The 22,517-nt window shown below is 36.3% G+C and overlaps 1 protein-coding gene across 1 annotated transcript; it reads left to right on the forward strand.

Moving 5' to 3' along the window:
- Positions 1 to 3,889: 3,889 nt before the first annotated feature.
- On the forward strand, positions 3,890 to 4,882 carry LOC115956149 (non-functional pseudokinase ZED1-like). The gene is made up of 2 exons (XM_031074610.1): positions 3,890 to 4,587; positions 4,674 to 4,882. Exons 1-2 carry the CDS (start codon positions 3,912 to 3,914, stop codon positions 4,880 to 4,882), a joined length of 885 nt encoding a protein of 294 aa, XP_030930470.1. The 5' UTR covers positions 3,890 to 3,911.
- Positions 4,883 to 22,517: the final 17,635 nt, after the last annotated feature.

Consider the following 22,517-nt stretch of genomic DNA (forward strand, 5'->3'; position numbering starts at 1 on the left):
TATAGAAAAACCCGGTCCGAACCCGACCCGTTGCCATTCCTAGATGATAGTGGAAGTAAATAAATAAGTAATGGGCTAGATTTATTATAGGGTGATAGTGGAAGTAAATAAATAAGTAGTGGACTACATTTATAGGACTGAAAATTGTGAAAACCATTTTAAAATTGTAGGACAAATTATATTTTAAAAAAGAAAAGAAAAAAAAAAAAGAATGAAGTGGCAGCTGATGTGGCACAACGTGAGAGCAGCAGCATTAAATGCTACACTTCAACTTTTAGTAATATATAGATATAGATGGAAAGGGTAACTTGGGTAATTCATTTGACCAATAATTTTTGTATTCCACTCTCCCTTAAAAAACATCCAAATAGGATAAATTAAATTACTCTCCCTCCCTCTACTCTACTCTCCTTTACTTTTCCTTAATCGAAACAGCGCATTAGTTATTACAGTGATTGAGTCCTACACAAACAAAGCGATACTAGACGATAAAATTTGGTGTATGAACAGGTATCGGCAGTGAGTGGGCCTAATTTATGGACCAGTTCACTTTGATGTAATCTAGCCCACTGAAATGAAAATAGTTTTGTTGATTTCTTATGGGCTTCTCTGTCCCGATTCCAAAAATAAAATACAAGGCTTCTTCACATAGCTCAAACGTTAAACATTATTAAAAATAAAAATCATCAATCTTACCTTCTTTCTTTTTTTTTAATATGTGGCATCTATCATACTTTTATTAGTATCCCACTTTATACCCAACTAGTCGTAGACCCACGCGATGCGTGGAAATATACAACTATTTTATAATGTGGTATAATGTATGATTTATTCTATAAAACGTACTAAAAATATTTGATGTATATTGCTTTTCATCTCTCCATCTCTACAAATATATCATTCTATTATTTTGAGTTAAAAAAATAAAAAATAAAAAAAAATAAACTTAGGTGCATTTGATTCATATTATTCCATTTTTCTTTTTTGAGACAAAAGATAGAAATATTATTATTTTTTTCAATTGATCTATATTATTCAAACTTTTGTATAGTGCCTTCAAAAAAAAAAAAAAAACTTTTGTATAGTGTGTTATGGTTTTTTTTTCTAGAACTAAAATTTTTAAGTTCCAAAATTACGTATTTGAATTTCTCATTCTTTTAAGAAGGTTATCATGATAACCAAACCTCATCACAAATTTACAATTGATATTACTCAAATAATTTATAGAGACATTCAAATACATAATCATCTCACTTCTAAAATATCTAAAACTTAACTCAAACCATAACTATAAGAGGGATAGAGAGTACATGTGATAAATAACTCAAAAAACACACCACTAAAGTGTATCACCCAAAAGTAGAGACAAAAAAAAAAAAACAAAAAAAAAACAAAAAACAAAAACAAAAAAAACAAAAACAAAAAAAAAAAAAAACAAAAACAAAAACAAAAAACAACAAAACAAAAACAAAAAAGAAAAACAAAAACAAAAACAAAACAAAACAAAAAAAAACAAAAAAATAGAAAAAAAAAAATCATCAATCTAAATAGAGTTGCAAGATAGAATTAATAAGAGAGAGAGAGAGAGAGAGAGAGAGAGAGAGAGAGAGAGAGAGAGAGAGAGAGACAATCACCTTTTTTGGAAGAGAATGTGAGACAAATAACAAAATTATATAAAAGAAGATGAATAGAAGAATATTCAAAAGGAAATAGAATAACAACATTAAATCATTTCGTAATTGCATAGGATAACATGTAACAAACAAAGAAAATAAAATTAAAAGGATAAAAAATTAAAACATAACCAAATCATATCAACCTAAAGTAGAGTCAAACACAAAAATTCATCAATCTAAAGAATTAAACATCCACCAAAAGAAAGAATATATATATATATATATAGAGAGAGAGAGAGAGAGAGAGAGAGAGAGAGAGAGAGAGAGAGAGAGTATTCACCTTTTTGTGTGAGCCAAATATGGATTGAACAGAATAGAAAATAACAAATTTTTATAGTAAAAAATTGGGGAGAAGAAGAGTCAAAATAAAAGAAAGATGAAAGGATGGAGAAATTGTAAGGTTAAAGTACAAAGTAGTGGGAAGATAAAAAGGTAAAAGTAAGTAAATGTTAGAGGAGGTATAATTGTAAAGAGCCAAATTAATAAGGAGAAAAATAATTTAAAAAGACAGAAAATATTGAAAATAGGTTGATGATGTGACGCTAATGTGGTTCAACATGAGCACAACAACATTAAAATCTACGTTTCAGCTTTTAGATATATATAGATATAGATTAACTACAAAATGCATATGATCATCCAATTAAAGATACTATTTTTTATGTAAACTCTTTACATAGGTTTTTTTTTTTTTCCTCTTATATTATTATTTATAGACTAGATAATGTTGTAGCACATGCATTAGCGAAGAGTGCAGATCTTTTATTCAACTGTTAGAAACTTCTTTCTAAAAAAAAAATATCAGAAACTTTACCAGTTGAGTTAATTCAAACCCATTGTTTTCCTAATGTTATTCCTTTTTGTTTTGGCTGACATACTAGCAAGTTAATAAAATTGTCGAGCAAATTTGACTCTTAAAAAAGAAAAAAAAACTGCAAAATGCCATTTTTATTTTTAAAAACTACAATATGCCATCTGTATGAAGTTTTTCTACTTTTAAATTTTGACTAGTTTTTTTAAAATCAAACGACATAGTTTAAAGAAAGCAACTCAATTTCTCTTCCCCCATCTCCACCCCCATTCTGTCCATCGCACCTATGTTGTAACTTGTAAACCATATCTATGCTCTACAGTTAGTACTTAGTAGAATTCTAAACAGTCCCAATTGGGTAGTGATACTTTTGGCCAGATGTCTTGAATTCTAAAAAAGGCAAGAGCTTAATTAGACCACATTCAAGCTATGTGGAATTGGCGAATAGCTGGTTCTGTTTTAGTTTGTCTGGGCTTCCTTTTTTTTTTGGTGAAAATTTGTCTGGGTTTCCTACCTCTAGTCTCAGCTTAGTTTCTGGTAATGTGGCTTGTCTACTGTTTTCTGTGTACTGATTCTTGATTTGTTTGTTTGTTTAATAAATCTCTCAATCATTAAAAAAAAATTGATTTGCTTTTCATCTTTATAAATATCTCTCAATCATTTTTAATAATCATGCAGCAGATTCTCATTATTTCATATCCAATTGTTTTGGCACAACAACAGGCATAACTTAGTTTTGATTTCAAAAAGGTTTCTTGATTCACAATGGCTCAGAGCCCAGAGGTAGGAAGGAGAGTAAATGTGAACTCAAGCAAGATAGGTAGTATTCAATGTTAATGTCCATCTTGGAAGATGTTCTGAGAGAGTCTTATTTATTTACAGTAAAATGTAATTATGATTGACACATTTTAGTTAGACAAACATTTTTCTTTCTGTCAAAATAGAGTTTAAATTATTCTTGTGAATTGGATAACAAATTCATTGAATAAGTTATTGCCCCACATTTCCTCATATTAAGTCAACAACTGGTATAATTGCATATAAATGATTCTGGTAGTAATGTGAAAGATAGAATTGGGGAGCTCTCCATGGACTATCAGTTTCCCAAAAGAATGGACATTGACCCTGACTCTGAGTCTTCTAATAAGGCTATCGAGAAATGGTCCACTTAATTTTGACCAAACCTGCCTGCACTTAGTGTGTCACACCAATAAATGAAGACCATTGACCCTGTCCAAGTGAGCAGAACAGGCACAATTGACTAGTGAGAACTGAGAACTGAGAACTGAGGAAGGCTTTACTTTCCATGACATCTTTTGAATCTTTATTTTAGAGGGTTGTAGGAGAAAGAGGTTAAGGAGTTAGCTACTTTTAGCTCACATTTTTAAGTCATGCAGGGTTGCTGGAGAGATGGTTTCTTTAAAATGAGTAAGAAAGGCGAAGAAAGAAAGGAAAAAGAAAGAGCATTCCTTGAGAATGGAAGCAAGGTACTGGAGAAGTTAATTGTCTCTTGCAATGGGAAGCCTATTCCCATCCGGAGCTTCACAGTTCAACAGCTCCACCAAGCAACCAACAACTATCATAATCATCTGGGAACGTATTGGTTCAAGGGTTCTCTTGAAGGACGACTTGTTCTTGTTAAACGATTTCCTGACTCGAAATTTTTGGCCGATTTTGTAATCAATGATTTAGTAATCTCTGCACAGATGAGTGCTCACGCTAATGTGTTAAAACTCATAGGGTGTTGTCTCGAGACTACATCTCCCATTTTAGTGTATGAATTTGCTGCCAATGGCCTTCTTGCAGATCGAATTTATTCCTCTCATGTTATTGAACGACAACATCAATTCATGGCATGGGAAAGAAGGTTAAAAATTGCAAGGCAGATTGCTTATGCAATTTCCTATCTCCATATTGGGTTCTCAAGACCTGTCATCCACATGGCTATAGATATGGAAAGTATCTTATTAGATGAAAATGATGTTCCCAAATTGTCCAACTTTTTGGTTTCCGTTTCAATTCCTGAGGGTGAAACTGAGGTAGAAGCTGCTGGCGACTTCTGGTCTTTGAAGTTCAAAACCCCCGAGATTGAAGCAACAGGTAAGGCAACGGAGAAAACTGATGTGTATCACTTCAGTGAGTTTCTTCTAGACTTTTAACTGGAGAGGAACTTTATATTGATAAAGATTCTAGCTTAACAGCATACATCCGTAACCATGCTCAAGGTCGATGCATAAGCAAGATTATGGATCCTACAATTTTGGCAGAGCAGCAATTACAAGCTGTGCTGGACCTCACCTTGAGATGTACAGAGGATGATCCACAGAGAAGGCCAACTATGGTAGATGTCACCAAAGAACTAAGGCGGATTGAGAGGTTTGTGCCATATGATTAACTGTTTTCTCACATGGTTCATCTAAGTTCCTTTCCAACCATCATTTGCTAGATATGTAGTTATTACCATAAATTAACTAATGTGAAATGCTACAAAGATAGAAACAAAATTTTATTGCCGAATTGTATGATGTGTATGGTTATATAATGTTCTTAATGAGTTCTGCTACCCTCTTTCACCAATAGCTTTGAAAGCCATGGAAATTTCAAATTTGGACTGATGTTAATTTACAAATGAAAGTTGGTTTTGTTCACAATTTCAAACCCCCAGACCTTGCGTTCATTTTAGATTTTTTTTGGTCTCATGTGATGGCTCTGTAAGCATGGAAAATAATATAGGCTGTTGGCATGAGGTCTTATAACAGGACATAAGAGATTTGAAGGGGAGAAGTTTCTAGGTGCTGCTATGTAGGTTTGTCTTGGTTGCCATAGTTTATCACATCTGTATACAGAGATGTGAAAGAGTTCACAATGGTAATGTTAAATCTGAAGAGGAAATATTGCAGTGTTTGAACGGGAATATATTATCCTTGTATAATTGCAAAATTTAGAGTGGGAATAGATCACTAAACTCATTCCATTTCTCTCAATCATCCTTGAATACACATCTGAATGAAATACATATTGTTGCATCGAACAGAGATGTGCCTAATCCTGCTCTAGTAAGAATGAAACAAAAATTATCAATATCCTAAAAGACATGCCTAATCTGGCGTTGCTGCTCCATTATGTCATAATCTGCAAAAGAAAATTCAGATTTCACCCAAGGGAGATAAACAGCGATAAATGTTACCAAAATCAAATACAAACTTTTCTGGAGAAATTTTGCTGCAGAGGCTTGCTCAAACTTTAGACTGAAGTGACAAAATACATCAAATCAAAGCTCTAGGTCAAGCTAACTCATCTCATGCCCAGAAACTCTAATCCAATAGCATTGGATGTCAGTCCATGCTGACACAAATATGCAGCATTGTAAAACTTAGTCAGATGTGTCATTGCATTGCAACAAAGAATAGTCATAATAGTGTTATGAGGGCTAACAAATTGTGCCATTCTGACGGCTCCAACACAATTCATAGCTGATGAACATCCAAAAAGGACCCACTATTCTTCAAAAGAATCCTAAAAAGAAAAAGAAAAAAAGTTGAAGGAAAACACACAAAAGTTAATTGTGTTCTAGCAAAGTAAATGGGGGAAAGAATGGAGTTTTTATGTCATTAATGGTAGATTACAATAAAATGTCCTGTACAGTAAAATCAGCAAAACATCCACTAGTAGAATTGGCACACTCTCTTTTCCATCAGTTTAATTTCTCGACTTTCTTACCAAAATATATCACTTTAAAAAACCAAGAGCTTGCACTTACCTAGACGTGTCAACAGCTTCCAAATATGTGCCTCATAAATCCGCCCATCAAGTTTTGCCATCATGAAAGTATGAGTTAACCTGTTGATTCCAATTCCTTCTGATACCGTGTCAAATACCAAATGCTATGCAAATTACCAAAATATATCACTTAAAAAAACCAAGAACTCAGGCGGATTGAGAGGTTTGTTCATGATTAATTATTTTCTCACTTGGTTCATCCATGTTCCTTTCCAAATACCAAATGCTAGAAATGTATTTACTATTAGGATTTGGTCTCGTGTGATGCTGTAATGCTTGGAAAATAATATAGGCTGCTGTTAGCATCAGATCTTGCAACTAGGCATAGGGATGTTAAGTGGAGAAGTTCAAGGTCCTGCTATGCAAATTAGACTTGGCTACCACAGTTTATTACATCTGGATGCACAATGTGAAAGAGTTCATAATGTTAAATGTTAAATATAAAGAGGCAACATCTCAGTTTTTGAAACAAAACCTTGTGTTTGAATTGTGGTACAGCTGCTTCCTGTTTTTAGTTTGTTTGGTTCTCTTGTGGCTTTAGCTTTTATTTTTCAACTAGTCGTAGATCTACGCAATGCGTGGGATAATATTGATGTCATATTATTTTTTGTTAAGTAAAGAATGAGAATAATAGTTGAAATTTATAAGTAATAGTCTCAAACTCATCTCACAATAATGTGATTACATTGTAATATATATAATAAATTTTATGTAAGTAAAGAAGTCTTTATCTTGATTTTTGTGTGTGTGTATATATATTTTGGCGAGGAAAAATGTTGCATTTTACTTTCAATTATTATATATGACAAAATATTTTGTAATATGTTATAGTAGTGTGAGATATGTATCAAAACACAACACAATTAAAAAATGGAAAATGTATAATTTTTATTAGAACATGAAAATGAATCTTGTTGGTTTCATATGAAAGCTAACATTATTTTGCATTTTTGGAGAAGTTACTGAGCAATTTATCCAAACTTTGTTTCCATCTTATCACATAAGAACTATTAAACAAAATTATAATAGTTTCTATTTTGATAATCACTAAATTCATGTATTAGAATCAACTATTACAAAAAAATTTCTCCCCAAAACATATATTGATTTCTATTATTCCTTTCCATACAATTTAAAAAATGTGAAAAACTATGGAAGCTAAATGTGTAGTTGATTGTTTCTCCAAAAAATAAAAATGTGTAGTTGATCTTAGTCAATCAATAAATTGCATAAAAGGGATAGGGGAAAGCAAACGTATTCACGGTATAATTGTTTCTATATATGTCCATATTTGTTTTTGTATAATAATACTCTTACTTTCTAAAATATTCATGTAGTAACTGTATCTTGTTTGATCTTTCCCAGTTATGCAGCTTTAACCCAACTCACAGCATATAAACCAATGATCATGAAAAAGAACCTAGCAAAATGAAGCCAAACACAATTTCTAAATTTTAGTGATAAATTAACAAAGAGATTAAAAGATATCACAAATATGTAGTGATGATTAAAAAAATTTCCATCACAAATACTATACTTATTGGTTTTAAGAGAGATTAAAAGAAAACATATATAAATATAAAATATATGTGTGTGTGTGGGGGGGGGGGGGAGAGGGAAGGAAAAATGTATATACCATAGTTTTAAAAACCGGACCGGACCGATCGGTCTTACCAGTTCAACCGGAACCGGCCTTAATCCGGTCCGGTTATGTTAAAAATCGAAAATAACATAAAAACCGCGAAACAGTAAAAACTGGCCGGTTCAATCGGAAAATCGGGAACCGATGCGGTTAAACCGATTACTGACCGGTTTTTTTTTTTTTTTGGGCCCTTTCCCAGCCTAAAACTACGTCGTTTTAGGCTGGAATCCTAACCCTAAAGCTCACTCTCATTTTGTGTTTGTCATTTTCACTATCTCAGACTCAGACTCTCAATATCTCTGCCTTGCCCTCTCCGCCTCACCCAAGCTCACAGCCTCTCTTCCTCACCACTCACAGCCCCTCTGCCTCGCCGCTCACAGCTCGCCCTCTCCGCCTCACTCTCTCCGCCTCACTACCTTGCCAGTCGCCGCTCGCCCTCTCCGCCTCACTGCCTCTGTACCTTGCCTCACACTTTGCCTCACCCTCTCCACCTCAATCTCTCTGCCTCTGTAACTCGCCGCTCACACTCTCTGCCCTTTGCCTCACCCTCTCCGCCTCACTCAAGCTCACACTCTCTTCCTCTCTGCCTCGCCCTCTCCGCCTCAAACATTTTTCTTCCTCTCCGCCTCACTCAAGCTCACACTCTCATCCTCACGGGTTTGAAGTACTGGGTTTTTTTTTTTTTTTTTTTTGGGTTTTTTCCTTCTCATCCTCACGGGTTCTCGGTCTTGCCCTCGCCCTCTAAAGTGCTATGCTTTCTGCTTCTCGGCTTCATCAGGTAACATTCTTTTCTTTAGATTTTGATTACTTGATTTTGATTTTGATAATTTTCTTTTCTCGGTTCTGTTTTTTTTTTTCATTTCTCTCGGCTTCATCTCAGGTTCTCCATTCCTTGACTTCACTGGGTAAGTGCCTAAGTGGTAACTTCTATTTCTATCTTTCAATTATTACTTGATTTTTTGATTACTTGATTTTGATAATTTTCTTTTCTCGGTTCTTTTTCTTTTTTTTTTTTCATTTCTCTCAGCTTCATCTCAGATGAGGGATATACAATAAATAAGTGTTGAGGGATATACGATACATAAGTGTTGAGAGAGGGGAAACATTGGAGAAGAGGAAAAGACTTTGTATGCTTTGATAATTCAAAAATGTATTTATAACTGGTAAGTTGCATGGTTAATGTTATATATATATTCTTAAAAAAAAAAAAAAAAAAAAAAACTCATCAAATCCAATGTAGTAAGTAGTAGTAAGTCAGAACATAGGACTTTTGGGCTACCATATAGGTTTATGAAAAATTTAAGAATTTCCATATTCATTATTTTTTTTCCCAAAAATTTTTTTCAGAGAAAATAATTTCCTTCATAAATGAGAATTTTATGAATTTTTTTTTTTTTCAATTAGATAGAAGAAATATATAGGAAGTCAAAAAAAAATTGATTGTATTTGTAAAAGAGCTAATAGTGAATATTTATGTACATATTATTTAAGAATTATAATAGTGAAATTTGCAGTACAAAAGAAATGCCTAGTTGATTTCTTGTCGTATTTATCTATTATTTCTTATGTTATTTCTATTATATTTTTGAATATTTAAGGAGTATGATGGATTGAAGTGCAACATATCATAGCCAAATTGAACAATAAGATATAAGATATAAGTTTAAGGTTTTTTTTTTTTTTTTTTTTTTTGAGAATTAGATAAGCTAAATTAAGCTAATTACTAAGGTAATATGATTTAATTCATGTTGGACTATACAAAATCTATTGGATAGCATGATTTGAATTAAGTTGTAGGATTTCCTAAGAACGAAATCACGTTGAGGTATATGTTTCAATTGAGAGAATTTTTTAATTTCAAATTAATGGACATTAGTATTACCATGGAAACATGAAGCAATATTGCATGCATGTCCACAGTCATAAAATGGATGCAATAGTTATAAATTGTAAGATTTTTTTTTTTTTTTTTTTTTTTGAGAAGATAAATGGTACCCAAATACAAAGAAAAAGAGGAACACCATATGGTCAATACCTATTATCAATCATAATATTTTTCCTCTTCCAAGGTGTCCTAAGAAGTTATAAATTAGCATCAATTTAGATGAGATTAAAAGAAAATTATCAAGGATTTATGTAGTATTTAATTTAAAATATTACAAAGCTCTTTAGAAAATAAAATAAACAAATGAGAGGCAAATGACCATGTACTAAATCAATAAAACACATTCTAATTCTTTAAACACAAACCATTTCAATGGGTAAAATGCAATTATGTTAAAAAAAAAAAATTGTAAATATGAATACAAAGAAATAGAATATCAATTAAAAAAAAGAAAAAAAGAAACATGGTATTTACAATCCTGGAAAAGAAAATCCAATACAAACCTTTACATCGTAATTTGTCAAAAAATTAATGAAAATAACCATATTAAACTAAGTTATAATCCCAAATACAAAGAAAAAGAGGAACAACATATGGTCCGTACCTATCAATCATAATATTTTGTTTCCTATTCCAAGTTTTCCTAAGAAGTTAAAAATTAGCATAGATTTAGATGAGATTAAAAGGAAAGTAGCAAGAATTTATGTAGTATTTAATTTAAAAATTACAAAGCCATTTAGAAAATAAAATAGACAAATGGGAGGCAAATGATCACGTACTAAATCAATAAAACGCATTACAATTCTTTAGACACTAACAATTTTAATGGGTAAAACATAATAATGTAAAGAAAAATTGTAAACATGAATACAAAGAGATAGACTATCAATTGAAAATTGGAAAATAGAAAAATGGTATTTACAACCCTAGAAATGAAAATCCAGTACAAATCATAAAAAAATTGCCACAAAAAAGCAAAGAAGTTCAAGGGAAGAAAAAGAAAAACTGACCTCAAATGGACTTTCCAATTCTAGTTGAAATTTGGTCACTAATAGGGTTGAAAGAAAGCAATTCAAAACCTATATATATAAAAATTAAATCAGTGGGTTTTAAATCCAAAGGGAGGCAATTGAATGTTTTGATGGGAGAAAGAAGCCATTTTTTTTGATAAGGAGATGATAAGTTAGAGAGAGAGAATGATTGATTGCTGGATTTAAGGGAATTTGGATTCAATGAGAAAGTCGTTAACAGTATAAACATTAGTTATTTGTTTGATGGGAAGATGATGAGTTGAGAGAGAGAATGATGTGACATGGCGATGATGTGGCTCAACTGGAGTATAACAATAATAAATACTAAACTTCAGCTTTTAGATATATATAAACTAATCACACACCTTCACGTTGTGCATGATAATTTTTATAGAGTTATCTCATAAATAAATAAATATATATATATATATATACATATATATTATTGTTTTACTTTTGCCTATATAACTTATATAAAATTCTTATATGGTAAAATTATCAAAATCATGCTATGTAATAGAATAATATTATATTCTTTAAAATGCAATAGGATAACGTTTAACAATTAGAGTGAACAAAAAAGAAAAAAACTTAAAACACAAAACACAAAATTAAATTGCATCAACTCAAAGTAGAGTTATTAAAAATACAAAAAATGAATAACCTAAAGCAGAGATGCAAGAAAAAAAAATCCAACAAAAAATTGAGAGAGAAATAACATCTTTTGTGAGGGAAAATTATGCAAAGAAATATAGAATGGAAAAAATAATGAAAATTTTATAATAAGAGGATAAGAATAAGAAGAAACAAAATAAGCGAAGATAAAGGGAAAGATAAAGAGTGATATTAAGGATATTAAGGTAGACGGCAATGAGGAGATGAAAATGTGAAAGGAATGAGAAATGTTGAAGAAAGTGTAAATGTTAAAAAAATGAGTGCAATTTTATAAGGAAATTTTTATTTGATTAAAACATTATATGTTTGATTTAAAAAATATATATATATATATATATTAATAATTTAATGATATGGAGGATATGGCTAAATTTAAATGGTCAATTGTAGTAATGTTATTGATGTTAGCTTGATTTTTTTTTTTTTGGCAACATGAAAAATGATAAACCCTATCCATATAACTAAATTAAAGTTACTTTATGATGTTGAGTTAACAAACGAATTGGTGGTTACCAGAAAGCTAACAATTTTTTTTTTAAAAAAAGAATAAACTTGAAAGCTGAACATTAATTGTCTTGTTTTATTGTTTGTCATTTGGGTGAAATTGAAACCTCGCATAAATTAATGAAGTGTCATTAGACCTATTAACCATTATAGCTCTAAAAACTATCAATAAAAAACAACTTAGCATAAATCAGTACTTACGCTTTGCAAGTCAAGAGGCTACACATACACCACCACGCACCCTTGGTAGGTAGTCACTCCACAAGTATAAATGCTTGTGGGGTGTGAGGGGCAGGGGCCGGGATTCAAGTCTCCAGGAGAGAGTTTCACACACATATACACTTAGATTAGGCTAGAGTATAAATTCTATCTTGTATCAAAAAAAAAAAAAAAAGAAGGCTACATATACAATGTAATGTACATCATTACCCAACAATGTTTCAACTCACCACACAACAAAGCAATCATGCAAATGAACTTTGAAATATCCATATGGTGTTATGATCGATGGTATGTAGCTTTCAAGAAATAATATGTAGTAGTGGTAAATTAAACAATAATATTATTCAACTACTCAGATTTATCACGATATAAGGAGAACATGAATGCTTTATGACCCCTTTGTTCCTTATGTTACAGTTGATTTTTAATTCAAATGATTTCGATGGCTTAATGAGTAGGTAATATGCTCCACAAACTTTCAAAAGATTAGAAACATTAGTTTCTCTCACACTACTTTTAAGGAACAATGTATAACTTAGAGGAGTCAATCCCTATAAAGCAAATTATTGTAGAATTTATTTTACTTTTATTTTATTTTTCATATTAATTGCTCAATAGAATCCATGGCCCATACAAAATTTAAACAGTTGGAATTAAAAAGAAATAGATTTCTAAATATATAAAAGGAATTTTTTTTTGCTAGAAGTCAATCACTACACATGAGGGGAGAAAAAAAAAATCAAATGAAAAGATAATGTATCAAGTCTAAAAGGAATTTCATAGAACAAATGTCATGTTGTACAAAAATAACATATATAGAACAACTAAATAGGTGAATTCGAAGCAACCCAAACTAAGAATTTAAAGAAAAAAAAACATGTAATAAAATTACCAATTAGAGAGAGAGAGAGAGAGAGAGAGAGAGTGAGAGAGAGAGAAAAAAAAACACTTAAATCACAAAACTAGATCGCATCAGCTAAATATAAAGTTGTAAAGAGCACAACAACTTATCAACCTAAAGCAGAAGTGCAAGAAAAATAAAAAATTCAACAAAAGAGAGAGAGAGAGAGAGAGAGAGAGAGAGCCTTTTCTGTGAGGGAAAAGTATGTAAAGAATGGAAGAGAGAATGAAAAATTTATAGTTATAGTGTGAATAAGAAAGGACAAAAAAAAAAAAAAAAAAAAAAAAGGAAGATGAAAGGAAATATGAAGAGTGATATTAAGGTAGAGGGTAGTGGGGAGATTAAAAGGTAAGAGATAGAGAGATGTTAGACAAAGTATAAATATTTTAAAAAAAAAGAGTAAATGTAAAAATAAATAATAAGAAAATTGGAAAGAAAAATGATAATATCGTGGACGCTGATGTAGCTTAACTAGAGCGTAACATCAAGAAATGCTACCCTTCAACTTTTAGATATATATAAACCAGTAACAGACCCATGACATGTGTGGGAATAGATAATTTATTTTTAATTATAATATAACATATATTTATTCTCTAAAATTTGTTGAAAATAATTTTTTCCCTTAAAAAATAAATAATTCCTAAAATTATTTTTCATCTTTCTATCTCTACCAATATCATTCTATTATTTTGAGTTAGTTTGATTGATATTATTCTTTTATAAGATGGTCCATATTCTTCAAGATTAAGCTACAGTATGCTACGGTTTTTTTTTTTTTCTTTTGTACGACTAAACTTTTTAAGTTTCAAATAAATTATTCAAAAATTTTCATTCTCTTTAAGTAGATTATCATTGTGGGGTTGAAGAATTTGGCAACTCCGGCCCACTTTACACTAAGCCCAAGGCCCACGCTGAGGAGGAAGAAATGCTCGAGGACGAACGAAGAAAGCCCAAATTGCCTAGAAACATTGCCGAGGACAATCCTGTTCTTGGCCAACCCAGATCCTAGAAGGGAAGAATGGCACGCCATTGAAGGCAGCCTCCCAGAGCATCCCAAGAAAAAGAACAAGTACAGTAAGACAGCTATGGGAGCATGGTGTAGGAGCAATTCAAGGAGAAACTGTCACCACCACATTAAATGCCCACAACTAATGTTCTGGCCATATTAATGAGGAAATGACCCCTAAACAGTGCTGTCTAGGTTGTTGCAACTCACAGAAGGTTTGGGAAGGTGGTTGATGGGACAGCACTCGAGTGGTGACTTGAATGATCAACAGATAGAGGGCCAAGATCGACTGGAAGGGGATATGTAATGTAAGAAATCCTCCAAGAAAAGGGATCAGGAATTAGAAAGAGAGAATACGGTAGTAATTTGTATGATTTTGGAAACCTTTGTAACCAAGCACTAAAGAAAGAATAAGAACAATAAATTCCTTAGAAGAAATGCCCGAGGACAGAATTTCATATTTTAGTCCACATCCTTGTTATTCAACCCACTCATAACCATGTCTAGTTGTTGTAACCCTCACTAAGGTCTAGTTCTTAAGCCCATTCTCTATAAATTTGGGCTAGTTGGGCCTGAGTCCACACATCTAATAGAAGAAGTGCTTAATCCCAGTCCCTACAATTGGCGCCTTCTGTGGGAAAGAACTTGTGTGTTAGTAAGGGCAACAATCAAGCATGGTAGGATCAGGCCCTCATCAAGCACGCTCCCATCAGCCTAAACCGGCTAGATCCCATTAATAGGGTAACTATCCCAACCCTGGGCATGATCGAAATGAAGAGAATGGAAGGTTTCGAGAGGGAAGTGTGCACTCCACTGAAACTAGTAGAAGCCATTCTTGTATGGGCAGTCATGTGCTCCAGAGACAAAATAACAACTGGGCCATGTAACCAAAAGAAGTTAGGAGTCAAGTATCCCAGAGACAGAATGATAAGTAGGCTATGCACCGAGAGATAGACGATTTGAAGAGAAAGCTGCGCCATGCACAATAAAGGCAATCTCATTCTAGCCCTAACATGCCCTCTGATAATGAAAGCGATGATGACTATAGGCAAAGATTGAGAACTCCCCTAAGTGAGACCTTTTCTCACGAAGAAGAGCATTACCGGAGGCATAAACGTAAAAGCTCATCTGCTAGAGGCTTGGGAAACGATGCCATGAGTAGGGCACTGGATCAACTCTCTAAATCACCTTTCATATGCCATATAGAAGGGGCTACACTTCCTCGACGATTCCAGCAACCAACTTTCGCCATTTATAATGGCAAAATAGACCCCGTGGAGCACATAAGCCAGTTTAACCAAAGGATGGCCATCCATTCTAAAAACGACGCGCTGATGTGCAAGGTTTTCCCATCTAGCTTAGGACCAGTGGCGATAAGGCGGTTCAATGGCTTAAAGACGAATTCCATTGATTCGTATAGGTAGCGAACCCAAGCCTTTGGCTCCCATTTCATTACAAATAGCAAAACTCCTTGGCCTCTGAGTGCTTTATTGTTGTTATCCATATATGATGAAAAAACTCTAAAGGCCTACTTGGACAGATATTGGGAGATGTATAATGAAATGGACGAAAATTTTGATGATGTCACCATCAACACCTTCAAAAATAGTCTCCCAGCCGAGCACAGCTTGAGAAAGTCTTTGACTGGCAAGCCTGCCACCAGTGTGCACCAACTGATGGATCGGATCAATAAGTATAAGCGAGTAGAGGAAGACCAGCTGCAAGGTAAGGGAAAACAGAATGTTATCCCTCAGGAAAGGAGGGATTTTAGGTCGGACTGATATAACAACAACCACCTGAGGAGATATTTCATAGGGCAATCCGGAGTAACCAACACACAAACTGTCAATACTATATTTCGAGAACCAGTACATTAGGTGTTGGAGAAAATCAAGAACGAGTCATACTTTAAGTGGCCGAATAAGATGGTGGGAGAATCCATGAGGCGCAATCAGAACTTTTATTGCCAATACCACCAGGACCACGGACATACCACGGAGAACTGTAGGAACCTCTAGAACTATTTGGACCAGCTAGTCCGAGAAGGAAAGCTGAAGTACCTTCTGCATCATCCCAGTGGTCATCAAGGCCAGACCCATCAGGAACCCCAGAGAAATACTGCCCTAAGGCCACCTGTAGGGACGATCAATGTAATCTTGGCCGCGCTAGGAAGAACAGGCACGCGTCCTGCACGAGTGTTATTTGTGGCTTAGCGGCTTGCCGAGGAGTCTCAGCCATAACTGAAGAGGGCCAGAATGAATTTTCATCCAATCTTGATTTTTTCAGAAGAAGACAAGATCGAAACCACCCAGCCCCATGACGATGCGTTGTTGATCACTCTCAGAATCGGGGACAACGATGTGAAAAGATTGATGGTGGATGGTGGCAATGGGGCTGAGGTTATGTACCCCGACCTCTACAAGGGGCTGAGGTTAAAACCGGAAGATTTGACGCCCTCTAACTCTCTTTTAATGAGCTTCGACGGGAATCTTGTTATTCCAAAGGGCATGATTAAGCTACCCATCCAAACTGGCCCAGAGATAGTGGAGGTGAACTTTATCGTGGTGGATACCTATTCTCCCTATACAGCCATCGTCGGTAGGCCCTAGCTCCATACCTTAGGGGCTGTTGCCTCCTCATTGCATTAGAAGGTGAAATTCCCGTAAGGGACTAGGTTCTCCAAATCTATGGTTGCCAATCCACGGCAAGGTAGTGTGTAGTGGCTGCCATTTAGCATCGGCTCGATGCGGAGTCCTCGACCTCTGCTGAAAAGAACTTATAGCAATCAAAGGTCCCGCTGTCGCCTCAGGATACAGCTATCGAGGAGGCAAAATGCGAAGATCTAGAGAAGGTGGTCATTGGTGGTGACCTGGAGAGGTTCTTTCAGGTAGGGGCTCAGCTACCTCTTCAAGAGAAGGAGGAGTTGATTGAGTTTCTCAAAATAAATATTGACGTATTTGCATGGGATGCCTGCGATGCTCTAGGAATTGATCCAGCCTTTATCTATCACCATCTCAATGTCAACCCGTCCATTACTCCCAAAAAGTAGCCACCCTATCGCCCATCAAGAGAGCACGCCAATGCAATTAGGGATGAAGTGGTGAAGTTTAAGCGTGCAGGGGCTATCAAAGAGGTTTTTTACCCCGAATGGCTGGCCAATACCGTGGTGGCCAAAAAGAAAAGTGGAAAATGGCAGGTTTGTGTAGACTTCACGGACCTAAACAAAGCATGCCCGAAGGACCCATTCCTCATGCCTCAGATAGACTAGCTGGTGGATGCAACAGCGGGCCATCCTCGGCTGAGCTTCTTAGATGCCTTTTAAGGCTCATCAAATACCACTAGCCCTGGAGGATCAGGAGAAGATAGCCTTCGTGACACCTACTGGGAATTACCACTACAAGATAATGTCGTTTGGTCTGAAGAACGTAGGGTCCACCTATCAAAGGATGATGACAAGAATGTTCGAGCCGCAGTTGGGCAAGAGCATTGAAATCTATGTTGATGATATGATGGTGAAGAGTAAAGTGGTGTCCGAGCATTTAGGAGACCTCGACAACACCTTTGATGTCTTAAGGAAGCACAAGCTACGCCTAAATGCTTCCAAACGCTCACTTGGCGTGGGATCAGGAAAATTTTTAGGCTACATGGTTACTCATAGGGGAATTGAAGTTAACCCTGACCAGATCAAGGCTATTAATGATTTAAAACAATCGCAAAATGCCAAGGAGGTCCAAAAGCTTACTGGAATGATCGTAGCCCTGAATCGATTCATTTCCAGGTCGGCGGATAAATGCAGACCATTCTATCTCTTGATCAACAAGTGGAAAGGATTTGAGTGGTCCGAGGACTGTATTGTGGCCTTCCAGCAACTCAAGGAATACCTATCCCGACCACCTATCATGTCCAGTCCTGAGACCGATGAAGTCCTATATGCATATATTACTTTGAGCTTGGTGTTAATAGGGGACGACAATAGCCTTCAAAAGCCAGTCTATTATGTGAGCAAGTCGCTATATGAAGCTAAGGTTAGATACTTACCCTTGGAGAAAGCCATACTAGTTGTGGTCCAGGCTACGCGAAAGCTTCCCCATTATTTTTAATCCCACACAATGGTTGTTTTAACCCAACTACCCTTGAAGTCCGTACTTCGGACTACTGATTACACTGGAAGGATTGCCATATGGAGCATAATTCTAGGAGCTTTTGACATCAAGTACATGCCTTGGACCTCCATAAAGGGCCAGGTCCTAGTTGACCTGGTGGCCGAATTTACTGAACCACCAGTAGAAATAGTAGTAGAGGAGCGAGACATGGATGGAAAATTGGTTGGGGTAATCTCTATGCCAGGACCCCTATGTTGGAAGGTGTACATTGATGGTGGAGCAAATCAAAGGGGGTCCGGAGTGGGGCTAGTCCTAGTATCTCCAAAGAAGACTATCATCGAGAAATCCCTGATACTTGGGTTCTCGGCCACGAATAACGAAGCCGAGTATGAGGCCTTGTTACAAGGAATGTCTATGGTACAGAAAATGGGAGGAAAAGCATTTGAAATATTCTCGGACTCGAGATTGGTAGTGGGCCAAGTAAAGGGAGAGTTAGAAGCCAGAGATGCAAGGATGCAAAAGTACTTAAGCCAGGTCAAATGCTTACAGTTAGACTTCGATCTTTTCAGCTTGTCACACATCTCTAGAAGTGGAAACACCCATGCAGATTCATTGGCCACACTTGCTACCTCCTCTGTAGGGGGTCTACCTCGAATTATTCTTGTTGAGCATCTAGATAGAGAAAATGAGGTTGCAAAAGGCATGGTCCATATCCATAAGATTAGAGTGGGTCCTAACTGGATGGACCCTATAGTAAGGTTCCTCAAAGATGATACCCTGCCCGAGGAGAAGTTAGAGACTGAAAAAATACGAAGAAATGCTCCTCAATTCTGGTTGTCCGAGGACCACAAATTGTATAAACGCTCTTGTTTAGGGCCGTATTTACTGTGTATTCACCCTTAAGCATTAGAATTACTGCTTAAAGAGTTGCACGAAGGGATATATGAGAGTCATACAGGAGGAAGATCTCTATCACACCGAGCCACTACCCAAGGATATTGGTGGCCGAGGATGCAGAATATGCTAAGAAATGTGACTAGTGCCAGAGGTTTGCCCCAAATATTCATCAACCAAGAGGGGTCCTCAACCCTTTGTCCAATCCATGGCCGTTCACCCAATAAGGCCTGGATATTGTAGGCCCTTTCCCCAAGGCAGCAAGAAATAAGAGATATCTATTGGTTAGCACAGATTACTTCACCAAATAGGTCGAAGCTGAGCCATCAGCCAACATCAGAGATGTGGATGCTAAGAAATTCATCTGAAGAAACATTGTTACACAATTCGGGGTCCCTCGTACACTCATCTCAGATAATGGACTCCAATTTGATAGCAAAGCCTTTAGAAGATACTGCTACAGACTGGGGATCACAAACAGATACCCAACTCCAGCTTATCCTCAGGGAAATGGACAAGTTGAGGCTATCAACAAGGTCATAGTCAATGGTTAAGAAGAGATCGGATGATGCCAAACAAAGATGGGTAGAAGAGATGCCACATGTCTTATGGACTTACCAGACTACACCACGGCGATCAACAGGGGAGACACCTTTTGCCATGACCTATAGGGTCGAGGCTGTTATCCCTCTAGAGGCAAGCTTCCAACGCTGAGGACGAGCTCCTTCACTCCAAGCAATAATGATGAACTACTAGGGAAGAGCCTAGATCTAATTGATGAACGAAGAGAAAAAGCAGTGATCCAGTCAACCTATTATCATCAGAAGCTCAAACAGGGATATGATGCCAATGTGAAGCTGAGATACTAGCACCAGAGGACCTAGTGTTGATGAAAGTTTTGGGTGCTGCGAAGAACCCATCTTGAGGAAAGTTGAGACCCAATTAGGAAGGATCATACCGAATTACTTCAGTAGCGGGAATAGGTGCGTACTACTTAGAAGACTTAGATGAAAAAGCTGTACCTCGTCCATGGAATGTAAATAACCTGAGAATGTATTATTATTAACAAAAGCATTTCTCTAATTCAAATTTTAAGTCCATTATGATTATATGTCTTGTATCTTGGCAACCATCTAAGTACTAGACAGAACCAAGGTCTTGCATGGTCCTCGGACTCAACTCTATAGGGAAACTAGTTACTTCAATAAAAATCTAAGTACTAGACAGAACCAAGGTCTTGCATGGTCCTCAGACTCAAACCTATGGGGAAACTAGTTACTTCAACAAAAATCTAAGTACTAGGCAGAACTAAGGTCTTGTATGGTCATCAGACTCAAATCTATGGGGAAACTAGTTACTTTAAGAAAAATCTAAGTACTACACAGAACCAAGGTCTTGCATGGTCATCGGACTCAAATCTATGGAGAAACTAGTTACTTCAAGAAAAATCTAAGTACTACATAGAACTAAGGTCTTGCATGGTTCTCAAACTCAAACCTATGGGGAAACTAGTTACTTCAACAAAAATCTAAGTACTACACAGAACCAAAGTCTTGCATGGTCCTCAGACTCAAACCTATAGGGAAACTAGCTACTTCAACAAAAATCTAAGTACTAGATAGAACCAAAGTCTTGCATGGTCCTCGAACTCAAACCTATGGGGAAACTAGTTACTTCAAGAAAATCTAAATACTAGATAGAACCAAGGTCTTGCATGGTTCTCGGACTCAAACCTATGGGGAAACTAGTTACTTCAAGAAAGATCTACATACTAGAAAAAATCAAGGCCTTGCATGGTTCTCAAACTCAAACATATGAGGAAACTAACTACTTCCAGTAAGAGCTTAGGTGGCAGGTAGAATCCAAATGTTGGGCAAATCCTCGGACCACAACTTTTGAAGAAATTAGCAAGATCAAGCATTCATGCAAGTTGCGAATATAGCCTAAGTATAAGCTCGGTACCTCGAATCATCTACTCAGTCCCCACCCCCTAAAAATATGAGCAAATGCAAACTAAGTGTCCCCTTAATGCTAAATGAGTTAGAATGTAAAGGTCTAATTTCAAATATGGTATGTACATAACCATTTTTACCCATTAGGACAACAAACTCATGAGACACGAGATTCACACTAATAATAATAACAATAAACACATAATGTAAAAAAAAAAAAAAAGAAAAAAAAAAGGCAAAACTAAAACAAAGGCTAGCCAAGATGGCCTATTTCTTCAGCTTTATCTTGATTCCATCCTTGGAGTGTTGAGTAGAAACGACCTCAGGATCCTTGGAGCCCTTATTTGGGGGAACAGTCTGAAGGGGCTAAACTGAGAGAGCTGACTACTCAACATGAAAGGCCTAAGCATCAGCTGTAGACTTTGCAATCTTCTGGGGCGCTTTAGGGTTCGAGCCTTCATTTGTTTTGGTCGCCCTAGAAATTTCACTCTCCTTAGCTGGCTTGTCAGGAATGGTTATGGCCAAAGCAGCTTCAGGTCGAGTAGTCTCAGCCTCCTCAGGAGCAACCTCAACCTCGGAGCTAGCACGGGCAGTTTCCCAGATGGCAAGAGGGTAGTATACATTTTCCACCTTCCATAGGTTGAATGACGCCTTAACCCCAGCTTGTTTAAGGGCTTCATTCCAAATCTGGGAACAATAGAGCCTACATACCCCAGATACTTGAGCCTTGAGAGTGGCCTAGGTCTCAACCACTCCCAAGGCATAAGCCTCCTCCTCGACTTTCTCCTTAGAGCTCTCGGCCTCTGTCCTAGCGAACTCTGCCTCTGCCTTAGCCCTCAACGCTTCATCCCTGGCCCATTCCATGACATTCTTGGCCCTCTCTGCCTTGGCCAACTTCTTCTTTAGGTAAATGATTTGCTCTTTGGCAATCTTCAACTGATCCTCAGATTCAAGCAGGCGCCTCGTCTGGCCTTTAGCCTGTTTTTGAGTGCCAGCTAGGCTTACTTCAGCACTATCTCTGGCCCTTGTCATCTCCTTCAGATCCAGCTCCAGAGCCCTGCTTTGGTTGTTGGCTGCCTCTTCCAATCTATAAGTGGCCTAGATAGCCTGCCAATTGAAACAAGCACACGGTAAGTTGGAAACCAAGGAACCAAAATCAATGGAGTCACAAGTGTTAGAAGTCTTACTATGCCCAAGTACCTCTTGATGCTGAGGAAGACCTCCTGCCTCCTCAAATTCTCCAACTCGGCCATGTCGACGGGAAGTAGTAGGGACCTCTCCAGCACATCGGCCATGTAGGTGCCTTCACCCCCTCGGAAGTCCCTGAGGGAGGCGTTGTCCATTAAAGGCTCCCTGTGGAGCATTAAGGTAGGAAGCTAGGCCTAGGGCTTGGACTAAGTGGCGACCTCTTTTTCTTGGCCCTTGTGCCCGA

The sequence above is a fragment of the Quercus lobata genome, chromosome 8 (assembly GCF_001633185.2).
Source record: "Quercus lobata isolate SW786 chromosome 8, ValleyOak3.0 Primary Assembly, whole genome shotgun sequence".
Lineage (NCBI taxonomy): Eukaryota > Viridiplantae > Streptophyta > Magnoliopsida > Fagales > Fagaceae > Quercus > Quercus lobata.